Below are 25,741 nucleotides of genomic sequence, written 5' to 3' on the forward strand. Positions count from 1 at the left end.
ACCTGTTTACAGGTATTCCGGGGCCTGAAATGGGAACAGATGGGGATAAGAGTTGATGGAGAATTCCTGAGTAATCTGCGCGAGCCAGACTGCAAGCGCGACTGTGCACCTTGCACCTTCGCGCTTGCAGGCTGGCCATAGAGAAAGATATTGACTGGCTCGCGCGAGCGTCGCAACCACCGTCGACATATCGGCCTGCCGGAGCAATGGGTCGTCGCGCCTTGCCAGCAGCTGATTTCGTTCACTCAAGCCACGGTTGAGAGCAGCACAATCGTGGCGCGCGAATGCGCTAGTCACGTGATTTTTTTATTTCGCGGGCTTTCTCTGGAGCTCGGGAAAACGATACACGTGAGGCTTTCTTTATCGCAAATATATGGAATGGGGGTTTCTGAAGGTGCTCTCCAACTTTGTTGTTCACATCTGCTGTCTAAAGTAAATATTGACGCATTTAAAAAAATTATCTTAATTGCTAATTAATTGCAAACCAAAAAATTGCGTATGATGCGGAAGCCGGTTGGTAGCTGTATGTAAGTGGTTTCTTTGGCCTACCTCAAATATCTCATTTTTTAACCCTTGGCTAGAGTTAGCGTGGACACCCTGTATAATGACGGATGTGCGCTGTATGCGTTGGCACCATGGTTGGCTTGCGGCAGAAACGCGGCACTGAAGCCATGCACCGTCGGCGTTCGTTGTATTCATTGGTGTTGGCAACGTTTTAGACTCCAAGGATTTTAAGGAAAGGAAATGCGCATCACTGGCTCCCTGGGTCGTTGGATGCCTGAATCGCGCTTTGAGGTACGTGGGGTGGTGAGAGAGAGAGAGAGATGTGGGTTGCATACGTTAGCGCTGACAATATTGTGGCAGACACGCGGCACTGCTGCAGTAGGCCGCAGCGTTCATTGGTTGAGCAAACTCTCGCGATGAACCAGTAACTGCCACCTGCCAGGGTGGTAGGTACGTGGGCGCGCTGCCTATAGTGTCCAGAACGCACTCAACGTTACGGACGCCAAACCGCGTACAGTTGCCCGTCAAGCCATAGCTTTCGCTTTTCCCATTCGACTACAAAAGTCCTTCGGACATCCGTTTCGGATCTGAATGACCGCTGCTGTCCGCAACCCAATTTGAATGTCCATCGGTCGTACACCGAACGTCCATAATTGGAAATTAGCAAAGTCCACTGGAAGCAAACCATCGGAGGTCCTGCGTATTTTCGCTTTTGGACGTCCATCACTCGCGAAACGGCGAAAGTCCTGCGGATTCACTCTTTTGGACGTATGAGTCGGTCCGGCACGGTATGATCCTCTGGTCATCCGCTGTGTACATTTGACATTTTTCAAGTGCATATGTACGAGTTTTCGTTGTCAAATGAACAGTTACATGCGTCAAATATAAACCCAGCTCTGCAACCATACAGTTTCTACACATTCAAATAATTCAAAACGCGCTGTTACAAACGGGCCGGCGGCTGGCGGACGCCTGTCAACGGGTCGGCGGCGGAGCCCGCTAGAACGAAACGAGACGGGTGGCTGGAACAAAAAAGAATGAGGTTTATTTCGTGGATTTGGTTTTTATAGCCAGTCAAAGAAAACGAGGAGGAAAGGAAAGCTGTGCTTGGCCATGACGCTGTGTCTTGGCCACTCCCCCGTAGTTAGTATGTGCCATTTTATTTGAGGTCAACCAACCGACCAAGATGAGCAGGGCGGAAGTGGGCACATGTGGCGCTGACAAAGCAGTATAGCTGCTCGCAGCACGCGCATTGCTTTTGCGCTCCAGCCAGCAACAGCCGTTTCCTGAGCCGGTCCAGTGGCGGCGCGCGTCTCTGGCGTCGCTCTTTCGCGCGGCGGGAAGAGTGCAGTCTTTTCGCGTAATTTTGGGCCTTCCTTTGCTGTGCAGATTTTGGATGCGTAGCTGCAGTCAAACTAGCTAGGAGCCGGTGGGAAAAGGCAAGAAACGTGAGTTGGTTGTAGTCATATAGTCATGTGATTCATTTGAGTTGTCATTGATACTTTGCCCTGCATAATCCTGAATAGAGTTTTCATTCCTCTCTGTAAGGTTTGTGAGTGTCTAGGAGAAGGACATAAGTATCCTTATGTCATAAGTAAGTGCACTCCTATTGGAGCTACCTTGTGCTGTTATAAGTGGGTTTAGTGGTTTGAGTTATTTTGATAACAAATTCTTATAGCATTACTGTTTTAAGAGCCACCAACTGTATATTCTAAACTTTATTATAATATGTGTATTCTTTCTTTTAAAAAACCTTTTTTTCTGCTAATATCGTAATTTGTCACTAGCAGTGCTTCAGTGTGCGGCGAAATACTATCACACAGTATAAAGACAAAATTTTAACAACTTATGGTTTTTATTTTTTAGCTTAGCTGCTGCAGGGGAGTTTCCACAATGAAGTACGGCCAACTTCGAGGATTCAATAAAATCATGGCTGAGACGTGCCTGAAAGGCTTTCCGGAAGTCAAAGACGGAAGAAGTCAGCGTCTTCTGTCGACCCATCTGAAGGTGTGTTTTGTGCAATCCATAATTACTAGCAGCCATAATTTGGCTGACTGATCAAACCCAGCCCCACTTGCTATTGTAGCCTGCTTATACTTTAAGATGTCAACCTCTACTTTTGTGATCAAAAAAGAAGGAAGCTATCCTTGTGCATTGCTCCACTACAGTTCTACAGTGGCAGTTTCTGTTAAAGGCTTTGAACCTTATGAAGTTGTTAAAAAAAGTGTGTTTACAGTTCACGTCAGTCAAAGTGTGTGTATGTATATATAGCTTGAGCATTCTTCAAGAATACCTGGCTCTGCGAGTACGCATGGGCATGACTGGTGCCTTGGCAAATTCTTTATACTTAGTTCTTTTTATTCTCTTCCAGGAAAAAGTTGTGTTAGTCTTCAAAAATTATAATCCCCTCCCCTGCATAGTTTCATAACATAGCATCCTTACAGGCTCGTATGTACAGTTGTGCCTTGTTAATGGTTATATGGACACTTCGGTTCCTGACAAAATGTGTATGAAGCGACTCATTCATTACAATGAATCGTGAAGAAAAACACTGTGGTTACGGTCTGCTTCTGTGCATAGTGGCGGGCTGTGAAGTGGGAATCGGACTATCTTGGAAGCTTATTATTGTAATCACTAAGTCTTTAAAGTAATGCCGTGGAGGTTTAAGCCCGTTTGAAGTGCCTAGAGGCTGCGGGCTCATCTTGTCTCGCTTATTGAAATTTTAATGAAAGTCAGAGGCGTCAGAATTGATGCATTTATAATTTATGATGGTTATTTTTTTGCTTAGGTAACAAAAAAATGAATAATGGATTAATTCCTTTTCTCAGAGGAATAGTGTTTGGTAGTCGCCAATGTGGGCAGAGCTGCATTGTGAACTCAAAGTTGTATCCAACCATAGAGAGATTATTATTATTTTGAAGCGCGTGTTCCTTATGCGCATTCTGGCACAAAAAGGACACGACAACCTCTCGTAATCTAAAGATGCATGATCTTCATGGAATTTGCCATCTTGTCTGCTTCTCTTCCTATTAGATGCCGCTGAAGTTTGAGGAGCTGACACCAGAGCAGCAGCAGGTTGTTCTAGTCAAGAGGAAGCCTCCGGAGGTGGTTGTCATCCAGGAAGAGCTGGAAGACAACTTTGACAGACATCGGTACCTCAAGTATATCAAGAAGAAGAAATAGCCGTGTGCACCTTTTTTCTGATGTCTGCTAGATTTAGATGACATCCTTCATGAAGCAACCTACTGCAGTGCATTCTTTTTGTTATCATCACAAACTGCAGCGTCGCGAAAGCCTGGATATCAGAAGCTTTTACTGTTGGCTGTGAGTCACATTGGAGGTGTCCATGTTTTGTCATTGTTCACTAGTTTGAGAAACTGATTGGGAAGTATTGTTGGGCAAAGTACTTCACTCAGGTGTAAACTGCACTCGGGGACAGAGGACAAGCCAAAAGTCTGCACGGTGGTGTCCTCTTTGTTCTGTTCTGCCTTCGTCACCATAGTTTGAACCATGCTGGCCAGTGCTAGCAGTAGAATTATGTCCTGTGAAATAAATGCTGTTGGTGCTTGTGCTTACAGAGAACTTTCTTGCTTTGTTATGCAGAGAATGGTAGTCCTTCAGGGCTGTGTATCTCTGGCAGTTGGGCTGCTTGGCTCATTCTAATTAGTGCACTGCCATTAGGGTGTTTTATTTAGTTATATATTTAACTCCTGAAATGAAATTTTGCATTATAGTGAACTGTGACAGGGTAACAAAAGCAATAGGATAGACATAACACATGGCTCTTAATTATATGCACAATTTCCAAAATAAGAAATGAGTGCCTTTCCATACATGTTCTGAAGAAATATGGAGAAGGCGAATAGTAACTGATTGAAACACTGGGCACGAACCCAGCATAAAGCATTGCTTGGAATGGTGCACCACATAACGTTTTTCAAAAGCAGTACGCCTCCCAACAAACAGAACAGTAAAAAAAATTATGTACTTCTTAGATACATGATGTGGCTGTAAAAAACGAACCATGAAATGTGCACGCTACAACAGGCCGTTCTTAGAAACAAAGCTACTAGTAACTAAGTATTTAAAGCGTAATAGCTTTGAAACATCGACTGTAGAAACCAGGCCTTTGGCTCAAAGCCTCTGAGGCCACCTTTATCTTGTGGGAGCAGCTTTGCTATCCTGATGCCGTCCCGTGAGCTTACTGCCAAACCATATCCCATAGACGCACTCTAGCAGCAGATGTTTAACTCCTGCTGTACATGGAAACCAGTTTTTTATGTTCAGATCGAGACAATTTTCCAGAGCGCTGTGGTTCGTTGTGTGTCACTGACACCTACAGGACATTTCTTTTTGATCAAAAGAGGCGTATTGATGCAGTCTACAGTGTTTCAGCAATACTTACTATTGGCCTTTTGGTCAAGAAAGCTAATTACCATACCATGTTTCTTCATTTGCTGTCTGCTGGAAGAGTTCCAGTGGCATTCAACAATGCACAAACTGACAGCCGGTGGGGTGCGAGTCATTAATTCAGTAATTAGCTTTCTCAACCAAGGAGCCAATAGTAAGTATTGCTGAAACACTATAGACTGCATCAATATGCCTCTTTTGATCAAAAAGAAATGTCCTGTGGACGTCCGCCATTTGGAAAGTTTGGTCAGTGGGGTAGTGTTCGGACGTCCCGCACGCGACGGCCGTGTTCTGACACCCTCTGAACGCCCCTTGCACAAACGAGATTTTTCCACTGGACGTCCTGAGGACGTTTAAAAAAGGCACGTCAGTTTCCGGACGTTTGACGGACGTCCGAATATCCGATTTTGGCGTCCATGGGACTCTCACTGGACTGTCATTTTCTTTGCGCCGGACGTACATCGGACAACCGATGTACATCCGTCGGACATTTGCGGTCCTCTACAGATGTCCAGCGGGCGTTCAAACATCCGTTGGATGTTCGATGGCTTTTCGTGGTCCAATGGGTTGCGTGTCGCAGACTGGATTTTGATCTTGCCACTCTCTGTGTTATACCTATATTTCACACACATGCCTCAGAATGTCTTCCAGCGTTCTGCTCGAGCTAGTAGTGGGCATGGCTGATAGGCTTTTTCAGCTGCACCGTTAAAAAAACGACTAGAACTGAGAAAATTGTTAGCTGCAAATGGAGGAGCACTAGGTTCGCAGACATTGCATAAAAATAAAATCATGGGCGAAGAAAGCCTCGGCAAAGAATCAAGGTGTGTAACCTGTCTTCTTTCAGGGTCAATAAAAATTCAAAGTGCGTACAAATGCACTAGCTGCATAAAGGGATTGGCAAGTGAAATTGGTGAAAAAATTGTTTCCTTAATTTCGCCGCCAAAAATATGTGAAGTTTCAGAGAAGCAAAGCAACAGACTATGCCACGGCAGGCCCACGATGAAGAAAATCGACATCTGCATCCCTAAGCTTCCGTTGGCATGTATTTCGACGTATGTTTTCGAGTCGCGTGTGAACACCTCTTTACTGGTGGGCTTCTGAGTAGAATTTTTGCGTAGGCGAGAGCTCCTGAGGCCCTCGCTCGGGAACGAGTTTATGGTGCTCAAGGGCTGTGGTGGATAAATGGTACAGTATTATGCACCGTTATCGTGAAGACTTTAAAGATTTTTCTCGCCTCAACCGCTGGCTCCGTTACGCTGAAACTGCGCACAGAACTTGGCTATTGTGACAGCTTTTGTCTCGTAGTAAGTTTGTCAGTACTTACCTGGTTCAGCCGCGCATGATGCAAGCCCGCAAGAGATTGCCTCGAAGTCTACGAATCGAAAGCCGCTAACTCTCCATTTTCGCCGAAAGGCGTTAGTGGCGCCATGTTTTGTTTGCATGGGAAAGCGCCGTGACGCGAAGGGCGCCGAGGTCAGCGTTGCAAGCTGCGCAGGTCCTTTGATGGAGCCACTGGCGCCATTCGTGGGAATCCGGCGTTGGCGGCTTTCAGTCCGTCGATCTCGGCGCAGACGTTTACAGAGTTGTATCATTCGCGACTGAATCAAGTATCGCCGTAAAACTTGCTACAAGACAAAATTTACTGTAATATATACGCAAGCCCTGTACTCAGTTTTACCGCAAAAGAGCCAGCGATTGAGGCGAGAAAATTTTTTGAAGTCTTCACGATAAAGATGTGCAATACTGTGCAAAAAAAAAAGGCTGCACAGCAGGCGAACTTTTGGCGAGTATCCCTATCACGTTCGCGTTGTCACGGTACGCGTTCACGTACACTATCTGAAATTGGCCGACGGCCGACCATCGGTAAGCAATTGGAGAGTGCTCGGCAGCCGGTATCCTCGGCCAACCAATGGCGGCCCCTAGTCGGGCCGTGGTTGGCTGCCATTGGGCTGGTTAATAGTTGGCCAAAAACGTTCAGCCAACTACCGGCAAATGATAGGGAATTAGTCGGCACCCAACGCTCGGGCAACCACACGGGTACAGTGGCTAGAATTGGGAAGTGTGACGACCGCGCCCGTTCGCGCGTGGCGCCTTGAGAGGAAACCACCAGATGGCGCTGACGCTCGTTCACACGTCAGCTCCAGCAGCCGCCGCCGCAGCCGCCAGCCCTGCATGCGCAGTCTAAAACGCGATAACGCTAAAAGAATGCTTCGTAACATATATTTTCTTTGGAACATGGCGGGAAACAGCAATAGAGTAGTCACGCTAACCCACTGGCAATTCCAAGGTGCGAAGTTAATCCAACTGAGCGCGCTTTGAAGGTTGGCGGAAGCTTGCTTTGCCCGATTTTCTCCCGCTCACGCGTTACAGAACGCAAAACAGAAAATTCCTCGGTGTTCTCTGAAGTAAGCATTTTATTTATTGAGCGCTTATCAGAAATACAAGTTAACTTTGAAAAGTTTCTCACAAACAGTTCAAAATACAATTCTCAGGCTTCGATGCTCGCTAAGTGACGCGCCTAAGCTTCAAGTGCTTTTTCTTTTCACGAGAAGACGCTCTCTCCTTGTTGAGGGCTTTCGTGTAGAAGTGCAGACGAGTGACTAGAAAGAACTTTTTGATCTGGTTGCTAAGGCTGGGGCCGTGTTGTGCACAGCCCAGTGTGACATTGTTGTTTTGGAGGCAGGAAACGAGCTCGTCCAAGCTGTCACTGCGGAGCTCGTTATAACTGAACCACATCGTAAAAGTGGTCTCGAGGGCATCGACAAATGCGAATAGCTCTTCCGAAGGGTAAATGAGGCCCCCATTGTCACAGAACTTGGTGAACATGGCCAGCTGTTCATTGGCGTCATCAGCGGAAACAAGCAGCTTATCACTGCATTCCTTGCACCCAGTTTTCAGAATTGTCTTGCGGGCAACATACCCTGCCATGAAAAATACCAGCCGTGAGTCGCTCATCTTCTCAGGGTACTCATGGTCAGAAAGCTTTAAGGACTTCTTTCCAATCTGAGAAGCTTCTTCAATCTTCCCACCTTCCAGCAATGCATCCAAAACGTTCTTGATTTGAATCTTCACTACTAAGGAGAAACTTCAGATCTCCCCCTTCACAGTTTCCGCTGCTCGGCGCTTTAACCAAATCGTAGAAACTTAGACAGTTCACGGTGAGCAAGAACTGCGCAGCAGTGGGATGGTCGTTGCAGCCAGAAAATTGTCTTATTATTCCAAACAATTTCTCTAGGCAGTCTTGGCTCAGTCGGCACGTCAGCAGGTACTCTTAGCCCCTCGGCAGTGCTTGCTGAAAGGAATTAATCCTGCTGGTGAAGTTTTTGCATGAACCTCCCACCTGTTTAGATAGTTTAGTACATCCTTGATGTGCTTCTCAGCTGTAGAGTCGGGTTTTAATCCTTCAGATGGTATGCGTGCTGTCATGGCCTTTATAAGCTTCCACATCAGCAAAACAAAGGCTTCCGTTGGTGCGGGATCACCCCATTGCTCCTTAATTTGCTTCTGGTAGAAGAACAGGCCACGAAGCACTTGCGGACTGAAAAGATGAAAAGCAAAGTTCACTTTCATCTTCTCAAAGTTGTTCGGGTTCACGTGAGCAGCAGTGATTTTTGGCATCACTTTGAGAGTAAGCGCATACTTATCCTCGTTGTGTGCTGCTCTGATATGTTCAATATATACGGAACCTTCAGGTGTTTTATACCTTGCTTTCAGAAGGCCGTTTCGAACGCATTTTACCAAATGCGGAAAATCAGAAATGAACAAGAGGCGTCTTGCTGCGTCAACAGGGTGTGGTGTAGATGGCTTGATGAACGTCGAGGAGCCGGAAATCCCAAAAAGACGCCACGGCGTGCAGAAGAGACGGCGCGACTCGGATCGGCCAACGTATAAGCGACAGCGCGCGCCCCCTCGCGGCTCCTCTCCGAAGGCTTCAACGCGCCCCGTAGGCGCTGCATGCCGCTCATCACACTTCCCAATTCTAGTCACTGTAACACGGGGACCATCGTAGGGCCATGGTTGGCTACCCACTGGCTTGGCCAGTGATGCCAGCCGCAAGACGCACGCGCAGTAGGCGCGTGGAAATTGCGGACGAAACGCTCGATCGACGTACGTTTCATATTATATCAATATTCTTTTTTTACGAATACACTGCGCGCATCACTGCATGCATGGTGAGCCTAATTAAGTTATCAATCGGTGAAATGTAATGTGCAAGCAATATGCAGGTGCAGTGCTGCTGCATCAATTTCGTTTTAATGCTGAGCATTTAAATAACTGTCGGACGTGTGCAGTTTCATCGAGAGATAAAAAGGAAAGTCCCGTTATTCTGACATCAAACGAAACCGAAACTCAAAAGTTTCTGTTTCGATGTTTTATTGAAACTGGCAAGTAAATTTTTTTTATGTAGAGGTAGTGAAGCACTGTAAATTTTAACTTGCATAATTTGAGAACAATGAATAAAATAACACATTTATATTACTTTTGTTCCTTGCGAACATATTTTCGACAGCACATCTACGAAAGCGCGGTGTCAGTCACAACGACTGAATTTGCGACGCGATGCCCTTCCCGCGCTTTTTTACTCGTGTGTTTTACTTGTGTTCCCCCGCGTGTTCACTTGTTTTCACCCGTGTTTTACTCGTATTTAACCCGTGTTTTTACTAGTGCGTTTGACTTGTCTTCCCCCGCGTGTTCACTTGTTTTCACTCGTGCATTACTCGTGTTTTACCCGTGTTTTTACTCGTGCTTTTGACTTGTGTTCCCCCGCGTGTTCACTTGTTTTCACCCGTGTTTAACCCGTGTTTTTACTCGTGCGTTTGACTTGTGTCCCCCTAACCCTATTTCTTCAACCTCCCTCTTTTCCTACTCTTCTCCGCGTGATCACTTGTAATTACTCGTGTTTTGCTCGCGTTTTTTTTTTACCCGTGTCTTACTCGTTTTTTTACTTGTGTTCCCCTACCCCTAGTTCTACCTCCTTCCTTTCCTACTCTTCTATCCGTTTCACTTGTTTTTTCGTTTTTATTTAACCGTTTTTCTGGTGATTTTCTTCTCGCCCTATTTTTTATATTTCCCTTCTTGCCCCCCCTTCTGCATTTGCTTTCTTTTCTCCTCCTGTTGTTTTTTGCCGTACTCCATACTCGCAGGGGACCCCCATAACATCCACACTGCGAGTGACGAGTCTGTCCCTGGCACAAGTCACTCCCCACGCAGCCCAAGGCGCACCCTCCACCACCAGCGGTCTGCCAGTCTAACTGTTGAACCCAAGTACTTCCTCCGCCACCTCCGCCTGCGGGTGGCAGCCCTTCTGGCAGAGGCCAACCGGGGTCAACGGGTCCTCCAGACGCCGGATCTCCCGGGCCGTCACCAGGCCCCCCCACTCCCCTTGGAAACCACTGTCCAGGCTACTGCCAGCCTGCAGCACAGCCCTTGCAGCTCCAGGCACCCCTTGCCAGTGCGCAGTGCTTCCCCCTCGCCTGCGCGCAGCGCTTCCTCCTCGCCAGCGCGCAGTGCTTCCCATCCTCCTGCACGCAGCGCTTCCCCCTCGCCAGCGCGCAGTGCTACCCCCTCGCCAGCAGTCACCCGACAGAGGGCCCAGTTCCTGAGGGACCACCCGGACCTGCCCCCCGGCCCCAGGCGACAGCCCAGGAAACCCCGACGCCCCAGGCCTCGCCTGGAGCCGTCCCCGGAGCACCTGCCCGCAGGGAGCCCCCAAGCAACTGTGTCCACTCAGCTGCCCGTTGCCGATCCCTCTCCTCTAATCACCCCCTCCGTTGAGGTCTCTTCCCCAGGAGGGCCCACGGACCAGAGATCCTCGGCACTAGAGAAGCTGCTCAACGCAGCCAGTCAACAACTACAGGTTGCCTCCTCCCGGTCCAGCACCCCAACCCCACCGGTCCATGCCCCTGAGGAGTCTCTCTCCCCCCCTGGCCATGGCTCGCCAGAGGTAAGTGGCGAGCCCTCGCTACTTAACCCTCCCCCCCCCCTGCTGCAGCCAGTCAGGACCAACGTGGGCCAGACGGATGGATCCTGGTGAACCGCAAGGCCAGGCGTTCAGGAGCCCGTCCACGGCCCCGTGTGGCCACTGTCCTCTTCCGTCCCCGCCAGAGGTCCTTCTCTCTCAGGGACGTTGTCAAGGAGGACTACAGCGCCTTCCTGTACTCCCGGCCTGGCGTCTTGGAGGTACGAGTTAACCGCAGGCGCAACATCATCGCTGCGGACGTCTCCACCCCAGAGGCCAGGGCGGCCCTCCTGGGTCTCAGCTCCCTGCTGTCGACCCCAGTCCGGGCTTTCGAGGCCTCCCGCCCGGATGGCTTCATCGGGGCCGTCTTCGGTATTGACCCGGAGGTGACTGAACAGGACATCGCCGACACCATCGAGTCCTCGGTGGAGATCCTGGCCATCCGTCGCCGTGGCCGTGCTGTCACCGCCCGTTTCGCAGCTGAGCCCCCGGACCAGGTCCAGATTGCCGGGATACTGTTCCCGGTCCACCCTTTCAAGGCCCGGCCCTTGCTGTGCTCTCGGTGTGGGGGCTACAACCACGTGGCCGCCTCCTGCTCGAAACCGCAGCGGTGCACTTTCTGCGGGGGCCACCACCACCACCGGGCCTGCAGAGCAGACGTCCCCCGCTGCATCCACTGCGGTGGACGCCACTGCGCGGAGGACCCCTCCTGTCCCATCTGGAGGGAACAGAGTAAGGTGGCGACTGCTCTCCGCAGGCATGCAGAGCCTGGGGCCCGCCGGGCGGCCAGGGTCCAGATCCGCCGCCAGCAGCAGCCTCCCAGGGAACCGGGACCCGGATCCTCCAGGGTCACCCAGGGGCTCAGCTACGCCAGGGCCCTGCAGACTCGGGGCCCCGGACCTTTCCGCCCTGCTGCCGGGGTCCCAGCCCGCTCTCCAGCGCAGGATGCCCAACAGACGGTGACGGCAGCCCTGCGGCTTGCTGTCCAGGCCCTCTTGCCACAGCTCCCCCGTGACTCGGGCGCACGTCAGATGTGCCTGGCTGTCCTCGCTGCCGAGGGCCCCTCCACCCAACACCATGGATCGCCGTAACTCGGCCCCCTCACGGCCTCGGGTCATGCAGTGGAACGTGAATTCCCTGCGTGCCCGGCGGGCCGACATAAAAGACCTTGTTCTGCAGGGCTCCCTGGACTACGACATCATGGCTCTCCAGGAGACCCGGATCCCTGCAGAATCCTCCCGTCTCCCAGGGTACACTGGGTACTCGGGCCGCTCCTGCTGCTCCCTCCAGGACTGCAGTGACGCCCCCTGCCGGGACGACGCCCACCCCCAGGAGAGACCCCGCACGGCCATCTATGTCAGGAATGGGATCCCCCATACTGTCCTGGCAGCCGATGACCCTGACCTGGGTCACCTGGAGATCTGTGCTGTGCGCGTCCGCATGGGCAGCACGGACACCACAGTGGCCTCAGTCTACCTCCCACCCAGTGTGCCTTGGGACCCTTCCTGCCTCACGGCCCTTCATGCACGACTTGGTAGGGATGTTCTAATCTGTGGAGATTTTAATTCTCACCACAGGGATTGGGGCAGCCGTACCACGTCCGCCAGAGGCAGGAAGCTTCTGGATGCCATCACTGCAGCCAGTCTCAGGGTCCTGCAGCCCAGAGCCCCTACCTTCATCCGACCAGGCCGTTCGTCCATCATCGACCTAGCCTTGCTGTCGGACGCCTGCCACTACACCTGGGATAGAGCTCCGGATTCCCTGGGCTCGGACCACTTCCCCATCCTTCTGAACCCTTCCTCTCGAAGGCGCAGGAAGGAAAAAGTGTACAAAATCACCAAGTGGCCCATGTTCAGGGAACTCGCAAAGGACATCCCCCATGCAGAGGACTTCCTGACCCTGCTGGGCAAGTGTGCACAAACTGCTACTGTGTCCTGCTCTACCTCAGTGCAGGCCCCTGTCCCAGACCTTCGCCTCCTGGGACTCCGAGCTGCCAGGAGACGAGCCGAGCGGAAGGCGGAGAGCACGTCGCTCCCAGAGGACTGGACGGCCTACCGGCGGATTGATGCTGTCTGCCGTCGCCAGGCGAACCGCCGGGCTAGGGAGGGCTGGGCTGGCGTCTGCCAGTCCATCCGCTCGGCACGACAATCGGCGACGGCCTGGCGACTCCTGCGGTCCCTCCTCCAGGTCGCAGCAAACCGACACCCAGTCCTCGGTGCCGCCATTGCCCGGGGGGTGTCGTACCAGGCACTGGCGGAGCAGCTGGCCGACCACCTCACCAAGGCTGCCCACCCGAGTCCAGGCCCCCCACTGGGACCTCCGTCCCAGTGTCGAACCCAACTTCCTCCTGTCCTTGCAGGTGCTGTTGGCGTAGCCTCCCTCTGCACTGACCCGATCACCCCACACGAGCTGCTCAGGGCCCTCCATCGGTCCAAAAAGAAGAGCGCTCCTGGGGCAGACGGGCTCACATTGCAGATGCTGCGGAACTTGGATGCCCCGGAAAAGGCCCGCCTGCTGACCGTGTTTAACGACATCTGGTCGAGCGGCATCCTCCCGGAGAGCTGGACCACGGCCATCGTGGTCCCTATCCTCAAACCCCGCAAGCCCTCCAAGGAGCTGTCGTCCTACCGACCCGTCTCGCTGACCTCAGCTGCCTGTAAGACCATGGAGTCGGTGGCACTCCAACGACTCACCTGGATTGCTGAGGCTACTAACTTTCTTCCCGAGAACTTGACAGGTTTTCGCAGGCACCACTGTACCGCAGACTCCATCGCGGACGTGGTGTCATCCCTCGAGGAAGCGAAGTTCCACGGAGACGTTGCCATCCTTGTCCTCCTGGACGTCCAGTCGGCCTTCGACGGTCTGCCCCACAGCACCATCGAGATGGCCTTGGACGAGCTGGGGGTGACAGGTAACCTCCGGCGGTTTATAACCTCCTTCCTGTCCAATCGTTCTATGCAGGTTCGGGTTGGCCGCACTCTGAGCAGTCCTCGCCCCATCACCACCGGGGTCCCTCAGGGGTCTGTCCTCAGCCCTTTCCTCTTCAACCTGGTCATGGCAGGCCTCCCTCGCTCCATCCAGCAGGACCGCCGCCACAGAGTTCTCTGCTCTGTATACGCGGACGATGTCGCCCTCTGGGTCCGAGCTCCGAGGAGGCAGATTACCTCTGCCAGACAGGCACTCCAGAGTGCCCTCAACGGGGTGCAGCAGTTCCTGGCGACCAAGGGGCTGTCTCTCTCAGCCACGAAATCTGAGGCTTTGTTTATACATCCGAGGGGAGCACGAGCCACGGCTCAGATTGCTACCCTCAAGATTGACGGCACTAAGCTCCCTTGGAAATCGCAGGTGAAGTACCTTGGTCTCACCATCGACCACCGGCTCTCCTGGATTCCTGCTGACAAGGCCCTCCTGTCCCACATGGAGCGAGTCGGCCGAGCAGTACTTTCCATCGTCGCCCGAGGCAACGGCTGCACCCCCACCTGGGCCATCCGACTCTTCGAGGCAGCGGCGACATCAGCCATCCTTTACGCCCTCCCCCTAGTTACGCTCCGGAGCACCCGCCTTAATCGCATGGAGCTCTCTCGCAGGAAATGGATCCGCCGCTTCCTGGGGGTTCCACCGCGATCGCAGGTCCCGGCCACGCTAGCAGAGGCGGGCATCTTCCCGCTGGACCTCCTGCTCCTGCAGATGGGCCTGACCCACACGGACCGGCTCGCCCACGTTCGTGATGGCGGTGCCCTCCGTGCTCGCCTGCAGGCCAATGCCGACTCTAGGATGGGGAAGCTCCACGCACTCTACGTGGAGACACTTGGCCCTCCCCAGGGCCTCCCAGTCCTCCCCCCTCTTCCAACCCGACCTCCTCTGCAGGTCACCCTGGACCTTGACGGCGTGACCAAGCGCCACTCCCCTGCTGCAGCACTCCGCCAGACCACTGCTGCCTTCCTGGAAGAGTGCAAAGGGACCACCCTCCTCTTCACCGATGGCTCGGTCCTGCCAGCCACAGGGCAGGCAGCGGCGGCTCTGGCGGTGCCCCAACTGCAGCAGACCCGGTCCTGCAGACTTTCCTTCCCGGGCAGCTCCACGGCAGCTGAGCTGGCAGGTCTCCACCTGGCAGCAGAATTCATCGGGTCCACCACCCCACCAGGCCCTGTCGCTGTCCTGTGCGACTCCCGACCTGCCCTCCAGCTCCTGAGCAGGCCACACATCTCGCAGACATCGGCGAGTGTCCTGCGTGCCCACCTGCACGCACTGGAGGATGCAGGCTACCAGGTGTCCCTTCACTGGGTCCCTGGCCACACCGGCGTCCAGGGCAACGAGGACGCCGACTCCCTCGCCAAGGCTGCCCACAACGATGGGTCGCCAGTGACCACCAAAGTGGCCCCGCATGATTTTGCCCGGCAACTACTCAGGCGAGCGGTAAGGGCAAAGCACCCTGACAGGCGTATCTCTGCGTGCAGGCCCTTCCACCGGCTCCCAGACAAGATCCCGCGCAGAGAACGTGCTCTCCTGCTCCGACTCCGCATCGGATGCTCATGGACGCCGACACGCAAGTTCGTCGTTGGTATGGCCTCCTCCCCTGCCTGTCCATCGTGCGGGGATACAGGCACCCTGGGTCACCTGTTGGGTGCATGCCCTACTTTTGCCCTGCCTCGTAGCCGTCTCTTTGCAGGCTACCGTGCCCTCGGCCTGCCAGCAGACACGGAGGACCAGCTGCTGTTCCCGGCCCGGAACCCTCTGCCCGCCTGCCGGCTCCTGCTGGCCTACCTCAAGGAGACCGGCCTGGACATCCTTCTGTAGCCCGAGGAACCTGGACCTGCAGCCCAAGGCCTGCGGCCTCCTGGACCTGCAGCCTTGGACCTGGACTCTTCTAGACCTTCGGCTCCTCCCAGCCACATGAAGGTCTAGGAATCTGCCTCCCCCAGCCCGGTGCTTGCACTCTATCCTAGTGCACCGAGGCTTCCCCCGGCGCTGTTGTTGCGGCGGCGGCGCTGCTCCAAGACCCTTCCCCCTGCAAGGACACGGACCGCTCCCGTCGAGGCGACGACCATACCCCCTCCCCTCTCCCCTCCCTACATCCCCCTACCCCTTCCCCTGGTCCCCAAGAGTGATGCCACCAACTGGCCAACATACGTCGGGACCAGTATCCCCTCCCAAGAATACCCCAAAGCAATCATCATCATCATCATCATCATCACTCTTTCGTCGCGTCGCGTCTAAAGCGGCGTAGCTGGCAGAGTGCTTTGGATTTGAAGCATTGGTTGTTCCTGCAGTGCCGTGTCTTGGCCTTTTGCCATGACAACACCACCTGATCTAAACGTCGGAAGGTAAGACCTCATCATGGAGCGGTTCTTGAGGGCGAAACGTCGCCGAGAGCTTTATCTGGCGAAGGCGGGCAGCGTGCGGTGTTTGCAGCAAGTCACAGAAGACGCAGAGGCGGCAGCTTGCTCTGAGACATTCCCCCATTTGCAATCCGACAATCCATCACGTTTAGCAAGTGTTGGAAACGATAGATTTGCACCGCTCGGGGACAGCTTAGGGCAAGCATATGCAGCAGTGAATACTTTTGAATCCTCTGTAAGTGACTTGCGCGGCCAAAACGCTGGTCCTGTGGAGCCTGATGAACATGACTTGATTGATGTTCCCGATAATGCCGAGTGTCCAGAGGGGATAAGGAGCCAGTTGAGGGCTTGGGCTGTGAAGCATCATATCAGGAGAGCGGCAGTTAATTCACTGCTTGACATTCTTAGGCCGCACTTCACTGATCTTCCTAAGACACAGTCTGCTCTAGTGTCCACGCGACAAAGCGTGCCGCTTGAAAAGCTCGGCAATGGTGAGTACGTTCATTTTGGCCTTCAGAGAGGCTTATTGCGTGCATTGGACATGTGGCATTCGGTTCCAAGTAATGTTCTCTCAATATCAGTCAACATCGATGGCCTGCCTCTGTTTAAGAGCAGTTGCACACAAGTATGGCCCATACTTGTACAGGTTCACCACCCTCACAGCAAACAATCTGATATTATTTTTCCTGTGGGGATCTTTTGCGGCACATCGAAACTGGCTTGTCTGGATGAGTACCTCAAAGCGTTCATTGAAGAAATGGGCCCTCTGCTGTCAAATGGTATTCTACACAAATCCACTGCTTATAAGGTGGTACTAAGAGCCATTCTTTGTGATGCACCAGCGAAGGCCTTTGTGAAAGCCACAAAATTATTTTCTGGCTACTATGGATGTGACAAGTGCTGCACCAAGGGCGTCTATCTTGGGCGCATTACTTACCAAAACATGGACAGCCCACTGCGCACCGATCAGTCATTTGCTGATCAAACTCAGACGGAGCATCACAAAGGCATTTCCCCATTGACATCAATTGGTATCCCGATGGTAACAAGCTTTCCATTAGACTACATGCATTTGGTGTGCCTCGGTGTTGTGCGAAAGCTTATTGGTTACTGGTTGCGAGGTCCATTAAAAGTGCGGCTGGCACACTTCTCAGTTATGCAAATATCGGGGCATCTGGCTACAATGCGACAACACATAACTAGTGATTTTGCACGAAAACCCCGAGCAGTCGACATGTTTGAGCGATGGAAGGCTACAGAGTTCAGACAGTTCTTGTTGTATTCAGGTCCTGTTGTTTTGAAGAAAATTTTGCCGAGGGCTATGTACGAGCATTTTCTACAGTTACATGTTGGCATTGCAATTCTTTCTTGTTCATCAATGGACTGTTTCATAGACTATGCTGATCAGTTGCTGCGCAGTTTTGTAAGCAAGTGCAAGTCAATTTATGGGAAAGAGTCCCTAATTTACAATGTACATGGTCTCATTCACTTGGCCAATGACTGCTGGCAGCTTGGCTGCCTGGATAACTTTAGTTGTTTCGCTTTTGAGAACTACTTGAAAGATCTCAAGGCTCATGTGAGGTGTGGAAAGAAGCCTTTGGAACAGCTTTACAGCAGAATCATGGAAGAACAAGCCTGTTCAGTTGTTGGAAGTGGATCCAGTGCTGAATTTTCTGCATGTGGAGTCCTTCCCTCTTCTTGTCATTGCAGTGGTCCTGCTTTGTCGTACCCTACCCTGAAGCAGTACCGTAAAGTGGTGTGGAGGGGGAGCGTTATAAGAACAAAACAGCCAGACAATTGCCTCTTACTTAGTAGAAACAGGATTGTTCTTGTCAGCAATTTTCTTTTGTCTGGGTCCGAAATTCTCATTGTTGGTAAACTGTGCAAGAACGAAGGCGACTTCTACACACGACCCTGTAGGTCATCGCTACTGTCAGTCTTTAAAGTTTCTTCTCGTGGCAGCAATCTTGAAGTATTTTTATTTTCTGACGTTGTCTGCAAAGGCCTGCTTTTGCCCTTCAAGGGAAAGGATGTTTTTTTTCCACTGTTTCACCTCTTCTGACTTCTTTTCATGTTGCCCAGGCATTTCAAATATCTTTGTTGTTTGAGATCATCTGCAAAAGACAGCTTTTGCCTTTAAAAGTATTTTTCTCTGTTTTACATCTTCTGAATTTTTGCATACTCCAGTTGTAGGTGCTTTTGTGGCTTTTGAAAACCCCCGTGCTTTTACTAATGCATCATGAAGATCATGTCAGTGCACTGTGTATGTGGCTGCGAACCCAAAGCTGTTGATGTGAAGTGCTAGTGATTGTGAAGTTGGGACGTGACAATGCAAAACTGCTAATTGAAGTGTTTGCGGCTGTGACATCTGGAGTTGTCAAGATTCAGCTCCGTGTGTTTCTTCTTGCCTACGAAACACCGGCTCATTTTTCTAGAACGTAAGCACAACAATCATTTGATGCCAGCATGTTGCAGTGTTTTATATGCATGCTGTGTTGATGCATGCACACAGAAGCTGTTCTTAGCAGCCAGATGAAGCTCTTGATTTTCTTCTAACTGCTGAACTAGAGCCAAGGGAGTTCCACTTTCTAAGCTACAGTGACAGGCACTACACTGCCCTTGGGTGAATGAAGCATGCGAGTACATATAGTCTTGCTTGCATTTGATGCTGATTTCTGAAAACCCCAGGATCAGGTTAATTGTGAAGTAGCTCTGTAGCTCTTAGAAGCGCATTTGGCTCCTGTGCCACACTATACTGTCCATCTCTCATTTGGTTTTTGTTTTATGTGCCATGTCTTGTTCACACATATTGTAATACTTCTCCCTGCAGGTTTCACATTGTGGAATTTACTGACGAAGGTAGCACGTATGTGGTGCCCGAAAGCTGGGTGAGAAGGGAAGGTGGTAGTGCAACTTGCTATTGGCCACCAACGACAGCAAAAAAGGAAGTTGACCGCATGATTTCATTAGAAGTACCTGTAGAGGACAACTGGCAAGGCTACAAGGCAAGAATTCTTGCAACTAAAAGTGAGCACCATTTTGTTTCATTTTTATAGTGATAATATAGCACAAGGCTGTCTATGTCTGGTCTTTTGTAATGGACATGCATCGCTTTAGTACTGGAACTTTTATTATTTGGTGTAAGGTTAGGAAGAATGTGTTTAGCAACAATTCTCTTTTAAAGATGGCCGCCGCGGTGGCTCAGCGGTTATGGTGCTCGGCTGCTGACCCGAAAGACGCGGGTTCGATCCCGGCCGCGGCGGCTGGAATTTCTTTGGAGGAGAAATTCTAGAGGCCCGTGTACTGTGCGATGTCAGTGCACGTTAAAGAACCCCAGGTGGTCGACATTTCCGGAGCCCTTCACTACGGCGTCTCTCATAGCCTTAGTCGCTTTGGGACGTTAAACCCCATAAACCAACCAACCATCTTTTAAAGATGATGCAACATAACAGTACTCTTTGTATGAAGTTGCCACCTACTGCACAAAAATGCTTCTGAAATATTGTTTATATGCAGTTATTAAAATTTGAAAACTTTCTCACGGGTGCTCTAAAACTGTTTCTTGACCCAGGCACATATGAGCGCGCCAAAGAGTGTCTTCCACATGCGCTTATAACTTCACATCTGGACTCGGAAGGCTCAGTTTCTGAAAAGAAGCGCCGGAGAAAGCGAAAGGCAGTGCTTCTTTCGGACAGCGAAAGTGGTGACGACATTCTCGTGGTTCGGTCACCAAGCACTAGGATGAAAAGTTAGTGCTTGTTGCATTTCGCTCATTTCTTGTGACTTGTTTGTTAATTTTCTGAATTGCACTATTGCTGAATACATGATTTTTCTTCTGTGGGGCAGTTATTTTCCTTTGTTGTTATATTTCTTTCATGTAGGAAGGAAAGTATCTGGCATGAGCCAGGATGTCCAAGAACATACCCCCATCAGAGGCAACTCTTCACAACAAGTCCACATTCGAGGTATAACACTGCTGTGTGCTGCCATATTTTTATGTGAAAGTAATTAGGCATAATCATATTGTTTAGTCTATATTGACCTTAAACTGCTTCATTGAATCAAACATTGAAGAGCATATTGCAACAAAGTATGTCTCTGAAAACTTTATAGATGGCTTCGTGGCTTCAAGGGAAAGACCTGTTCAGAGGGTGTATTCTAAGTCACCTATGACAAAAAACAGGCACATGAAAGAGCTTCCAGGAATGTCTCGCCTAGCAGAGAGATTTGCCAGACATGGTGGTATGGAGTTATTTCTATATATTTTACTGTTTCATTTTGTCTGTAGTTCATTTCAAGCTGGCTGTACGTCATTTAGTAGTGATTTTAATTACTGTCAGTAACCAACTAATTTCTCTTGCTTTCGAGGGTCTTAGATTCAGCAATGTATTGTGCTTACGACTGAAACATTTGCATCTAAAAATTATATGCTTCTGCAATGAAATTGCAGGTCTTCAGGACAAAGCCACCACACCCTCATGGGGTCACGACAGCAGCACTGACTGAAGCAGGTGTGATATCGGCTGCGTTTTTTAACAACCTTATCTTTCGATTTTTATTATTTATTGTGTGATCTTATGCTGCACACATACTGAAATGAGTCGAATAAGATTAAAAATTCCAAATACCATTGACTTGTGTAAACTGTACATTGCTCCATGATGGTTTCCAAAGGCAGTTGAAAGGTTCAACATCTGGCATACTACAGTGACGCTGCTGCTGCCTAGTTTAGTTTTGATAACCTTAGTTCAATGTTTGAAGCTTATGAGGCTGAACTCTGAGGATACATAGTTATCAGTAATAAAATGTGCTGTATAGAATTGGGGGCTTTTGTTTACTGGGTGCAACGTGTATATAAAAGCCTTGCTGTGGGCTGAGTGCTTTACTTTTATTGTGTGACATTTTTTGTGTTGTGTATGTTTGCTTGGTGTCATTTCACTCCCTTTATGTGTTGCGCTTCCGATGAACATGGACTTCAAAACTAAGCTGGTAAAGGCCAAACCACACCTCCAAGTCACCACATTGAGTAGCGCATTCCTTACAGTAAATAAAAAGGCATTTCATGTGGGGTCAGCTCACATTTATTCACTTAGAAGCAGGTGTTCACTTGTAAATTTTCATTTTACAAATTATAGCTTGAATACATCGTGCACAGGGGTACACAAACTTGCATTTCGAAGGCATTTGAAACTGTCGAATGTTTCTGTGGTGCTCTTTCGACTGTAATGGCATTTCAACTTAATGCTCTGTAACAGCACAGCTGTTAATGCTTACAGCACGGGTATGAGATGCTCCTTATGGGAAATGTGTATAAAAATAGGTACCATATTTTTTGTTTCTTACAGCTCCTGCAAACACAAGTGTCCCGAAAGAGGCCGGTAGCCTGCCTGCATGGTTCACAGGTATGAGTGCACCTACAGCTTTTTTTCTTTAGTACCAGTTTATTTGCTATCCAAACAATATATGATGCACTGTGCCTTTGACAATACTTTAGATGTTGGTGTACCAGTTATTCGGGCCTGTAAAGAGGAACAGTATATAAGTTTGAAGTTCTAAATACTCGACTGTAGTGCATAGATGGCTGATGCTCTGCTTAGTACTTAGCAGAAGTCAAATTCCCTTTTTCTGGATTTTGCTTCAAAGTTGTTCTTATTTTGCTTGTAGCCTTCGAAAAGAAAGTTTTTGACAACCAGATGAAAATAATCATCGAGCTGAAGAGTTTGAGATCACTGCTAACTGCAAGCAAAGCAACAAGAGCTTTAGTTTTGCCCCAAGATTGCCCAAAGCTACCTGCATCAACAGTGGAAGATGTCCAAGCAATTGAAGAGTATCTTTCCTCGGAAGGAAACATGGAAGTACTTGTAAGTCTAATTTTTGCTCTTTAAACTTTTCCTCGGCTTTTCTTTAATGTTTGGTATGATGTATCTGCAGACAAACTACTGCTCAAGGTTTGGCGGCACGGATTTTCAAGACACAGTGCGAATTTTGATGCGAAACTTGATGAGCAAAGCAGCATCACTGCGATTCAGCTGGAAAGGGTCTCACGGCTGCAAGCACGCGTTTGCTGAGATGAAGAACATCAATAACATGATCCTGGGTAAGTGATTGTTTACACTGGTGAAGAATTGTCATGCTGTGCTAAACATGCTGGTCATTTTACCAGCCATATATTCTTCAGTACAATACATTTGTCCCATGTGGTGGAAATTCCTGGAGCCCTCCACTAAGGTGTCCCTCATAGTCCATGTGTTGCTTCTGGGACATTAAATCCCGCAATGTTTTCCCAGGAAAAAAATAATTTTAAGTGCTTCGAGATTCTATTCTATTTAATCTACTTTGTCATGAAAAAATTTAGTGTACATTCTTAATTTTGGCACTGCAGTGACGTGGACGTAATGAAATGCAGGTTGTAAATGATTTGCCTGTATTTAAGGGTAAATATGCATGTTGGCGGCAGTGTAGCTGTTTTATTGTTGGCTTAGATTGCCTCATTAAAGCAACTTGTTAAAACAATTGCTACTGTATACTGCATCAGGTTTCATGCAATTGTAAAAATATTGAATTTATAATGCTGCTTGCAATTGTTTAGTGCTATTTACAATGGTACACACAATGCCTAATTTTTCAGTATATAAGGCCCTGATTTTAGCTAAAACATTTATAATACTGTTGTGAAGACATTGAATACTGCCCACAAATATATCATAATGGATGATATGTACAAAGGACAGCTATTCTAGGTTATTGCATTTTACCCTCATTGCTGCATGTTATTTTGGGTTTAAAGTGAATATTGCAATGATTATAGAATATAGTGCTGACTACTGTTATATCCTAGTCTGGACTACAAAGCACTGGATTATTTGGTTGGAATATCACTGCTGAGCTGGTTTGAGCCTTTTTGAAGTGGTGGCATTTGTTTTTGCTCTCTTCTTTTATCGTAGCCTGCCTGACAGCACACTACCCAGAAGAAGCAAACCTGCAGAAAAGCAGCGCTGTTATAAAGCGCTGGCTGATTGGCGCGCAGGATCGGGAGGGTGGCCGCAGCCAGAGGCGCCAGCCGACTCGTGCAAGGGAGGCAGTGGGCACAGAAGAATAAGACTTCACTTCACTTCTCTTTCTTCACTTTAAAGACCCCCTTCAGGGAGTATTACATAAGGGGTTGGTTAATATATTCAACAATCATAAATGTGCGGCAATCATAAACAATCATATTGAACAATCATTGCAGTATGATACAAATGGTTACAGTGGATAAGATTGAAGGTGGGCAAGTGATGGCGGCAACATCGGCAGGGAGGGCATTCTAGTCAACAATGGTGCGGGAAAAAAAAGAACCCGAAAAAGTTGCAGTACGCGATAGAGGCCGGGCGATCTGAAATGGGTGTTACACAATACTTGTGGCGCCAGATCGTTATATATATTAGGAATAAAAGCGGACCGAGCACAGATCCCTGTGGAACACTCGATGTTATGGGGAGAGTGCCTGAGTTGTGATTGTTAATAGATCGAAACAAACTGAGAACAGTTAGCTAGGAATTCTTTAATTCAGTCTAGAATATTAGGGTGCAAATTTATAAAAGGCTAGTTTCAGTGATAGGCATTGGTGTGGTACCTTGTCAAATCCTTCGCGAAATCTAGAAATAATTAATCGGTCTGTATGTTACGGTCGAGGTTGGCATGCAGGTCGAAAGTGAAGATTGCCAATTGGGTCTCGCAGGAAAGTCCCCTACGAAACCCGTGCTGAGCCGGATGAAGAAAGTTGTTAGAATCTAGTCATCCTTCCAGTCACCCGGTAGCATTCCTGGTGAAAGTTATTCTGAATACAATAATAAAAGATATATATGGCTGAAATGAGTTTGATGCTTTTCAGTATTTTGTAAGATTTCACCGTACGCATGCGTTTACAGCAAGTGGAACTGCTTGTATACTGATGTCTGCATAAAGGAACCCATTAATAATTGCTGCAAGTTCGTCTTCATTGTTTGTGTCTCCTCAAGATGCCTGTGCATACAGGTCAGATTCCTCATGGCCAAAATTTAGTTTTCAAACGTCATATATAGATAAGGTAACCATGATTTGTCAGAAGTGCAAGATGCCGGGCTAGTTGGTAATCCATGATGAAATAACAGCGCAAGGAACGGGACGAAAACACGCTGTTATTTCATCATGATTTGTCATTGATTCACAATCTAGCGGGGCACTGGCTGGCGACTGCAAGGTCGCATACGGCCTCGGCCCTATGTTGGCAGCCAAAGGTCGGCCGGTGCGAGGCCAATCACCAATCCCGACCTTGGCCCAACCTAGTTTGCCAAGCTAGGGCCAAGGTCGGCCAGGCCGGCAGTCGACTTTGGCCCAACATAGGGCCGAGGTCATTTTTTCAGTTGGGTATATACTGGCCTCCGCCACCTACGCTTTCTCAACTTTCTCTGAAGGGCTGCCATTCCGGCTTTATAGCGTTAGCACAGGAAAACGCACGACACTGAGAGAGGCAACCGACACGACTGATCACGCAAACATTTTGTCGGACTGCTTCGGCGAAAATGCACTGTGAACGACGTATAAGGCCGAATCTCTTTGAAAGTATATTTATCTTTGTGTAATCGCGTTGAACACATTCACATACGACTTATTTTGCTGCCCTTTCTCGCCACAGATAGCTGCAGTAAAACGGCGAGTTGATCGAGTTGGTACATCTTGAGAAAAAAGCAGCGCAGGAACAGGGACACAAGAAAAGAAGACGCCTGTCCTGTCGTCTTCTGTTCTTGTGTCCCTGTTCCTGCGCTGTTTTGAAGCGAAAAGCTTCACTAGGCTCGTCAACACCGCGCTTCGCGTGGGCCACCCCTGGGCGCCGCCGTGGCGCGCCCTTTCCCTCCTCGCCACCGGTTTACCCTTCGCCGCTGCCGCGCGGTCTCCGCCGCAGTCCCAAGAAGAGAAGGTTCTTTCGCAAGGCGCTGTGATAACGCGTGAGCGGCGGCGGCGGCCATGGAAGGAAGAAAAGAAGACCCAGAAGTGATAGCGAGGGAGTTGGCCCAAAATCTACACCGCTATCGTGGTGCTCCCAGTGCCTTGTGCACGAACTGCGACAGCCATGACGTCAAACAAAGCATAAATGCAGCTTTTCGCTTGTATATCCAGGCTTAACCAGAGCTAAGCCACTGCGAATTTTTTTTCTACAGATAGCTCATATTTTCAACTGAGAAAACAACATTCCGTCGACTAGACGTGCTCACTGATGATTGCTACCAAGAAGTTAGCTGCAACAAACGCGACACATAAAAAGCGCGACGACAGGATCTCACCTCCAGCGAGCGCGGCGCTGCTTTACCGCTAAATAATGGTAAAGTCGCCATGGTCCTAACCTGTAGGAATGGATAAGCACGGTGCCAACACGTTTCCGTTTGTCGGTGACACAGCAACGCTTCGCCTTCTCTGCGATAGATTCCGTAAAAACGTTCGTCTGTTGCTCGATTTTGCAAGGACCGACAGCCACGCCGTCGCCATTTCTGTCTGATAGTCAGTTGTGACC

The 25,741-nt window shown here is 49.7% G+C and overlaps 1 protein-coding gene and 1 long non-coding RNA gene across 3 annotated transcripts; both read left to right on the plus strand.

The window, feature by feature from the left end:
- Positions 1 to 293: 293 nt before the first annotated feature.
- Positions 294 to 4,075, plus strand: LOC149357308 (uncharacterized). The gene is made up of 3 exons (XR_016291803.1): positions 294 to 1,952; positions 2,371 to 2,511; positions 3,538 to 4,075. It is a non-coding gene; the product is annotated as an uncharacterized LOC149357308 (long non-coding RNA).
- Positions 4,076 to 16,079: 12,004 nt separating this feature from the next.
- On the plus strand, positions 16,080 to 23,413 carry LOC149357309 (uncharacterized). 2 transcript variants are annotated; one of them, XM_089584526.1, is made up of 10 exons: positions 16,080 to 16,197; positions 19,043 to 19,239; positions 19,784 to 19,960; positions 20,094 to 20,177; positions 20,326 to 20,454; positions 20,721 to 20,723; positions 21,558 to 21,614; positions 21,877 to 22,073; positions 22,144 to 22,309; positions 23,157 to 23,413. In XM_089584526.1, the coding sequence occupies exons 1-10, from the start codon at positions 16,166 to 16,168 to the stop codon at positions 23,309 to 23,311; spliced, it is 1,197 nt and encodes a 398-aa protein (XP_089440652.1). In that variant the 5' UTR covers positions 16,080 to 16,165; the 3' UTR covers positions 23,312 to 23,413. The 2 variants fall into 2 exon arrangements, 1 of the variants encoding a protein (XP_089440652.1); XR_016291804.1 differs by lacking the exons at positions 19,784 to 19,960; positions 20,094 to 20,177; positions 20,326 to 20,454; ... (3 more) ...; positions 22,144 to 22,309; positions 23,157 to 23,413 and having other exon boundaries at positions 16,154 to 18,650; positions 19,043 to 19,180.
- The last annotated feature ends 2,328 nt before the right edge of the window (positions 23,414 to 25,741 follow it).

Source organism: Amblyomma mixtum, chromosome 3 (genome assembly GCF_055824585.1).
Source record: "Amblyomma mixtum isolate Tamu chromosome 3, ASM5582458v1, whole genome shotgun sequence".
Classification (NCBI taxonomy): domain Eukaryota; kingdom Metazoa; phylum Arthropoda; class Arachnida; order Ixodida; family Ixodidae; genus Amblyomma; species Amblyomma mixtum.

Excerpts from the sequence above, each read along its gene's own strand:
- LOC149357309 (XM_089584526.1), top strand. The coding sequence starts at position 16,166 with ATGACAACACCACCTGATCTAAACGTCGGAAG. Across the intron at positions 19,961-20,093 it reads ACCAAGCACTAGGATGAAAA|GAAGGAAAGTATCTGGCATG; the intron begins GTTAGTGCTTGT and ends TCTTTCATGTAG. Across the intron at positions 22,310-23,156 it reads CATCAATAACATGATCCTGG|CCTGCCTGACAGCACACTAC; the intron begins GTAAGTGATTGT and ends CTTTTATCGTAG.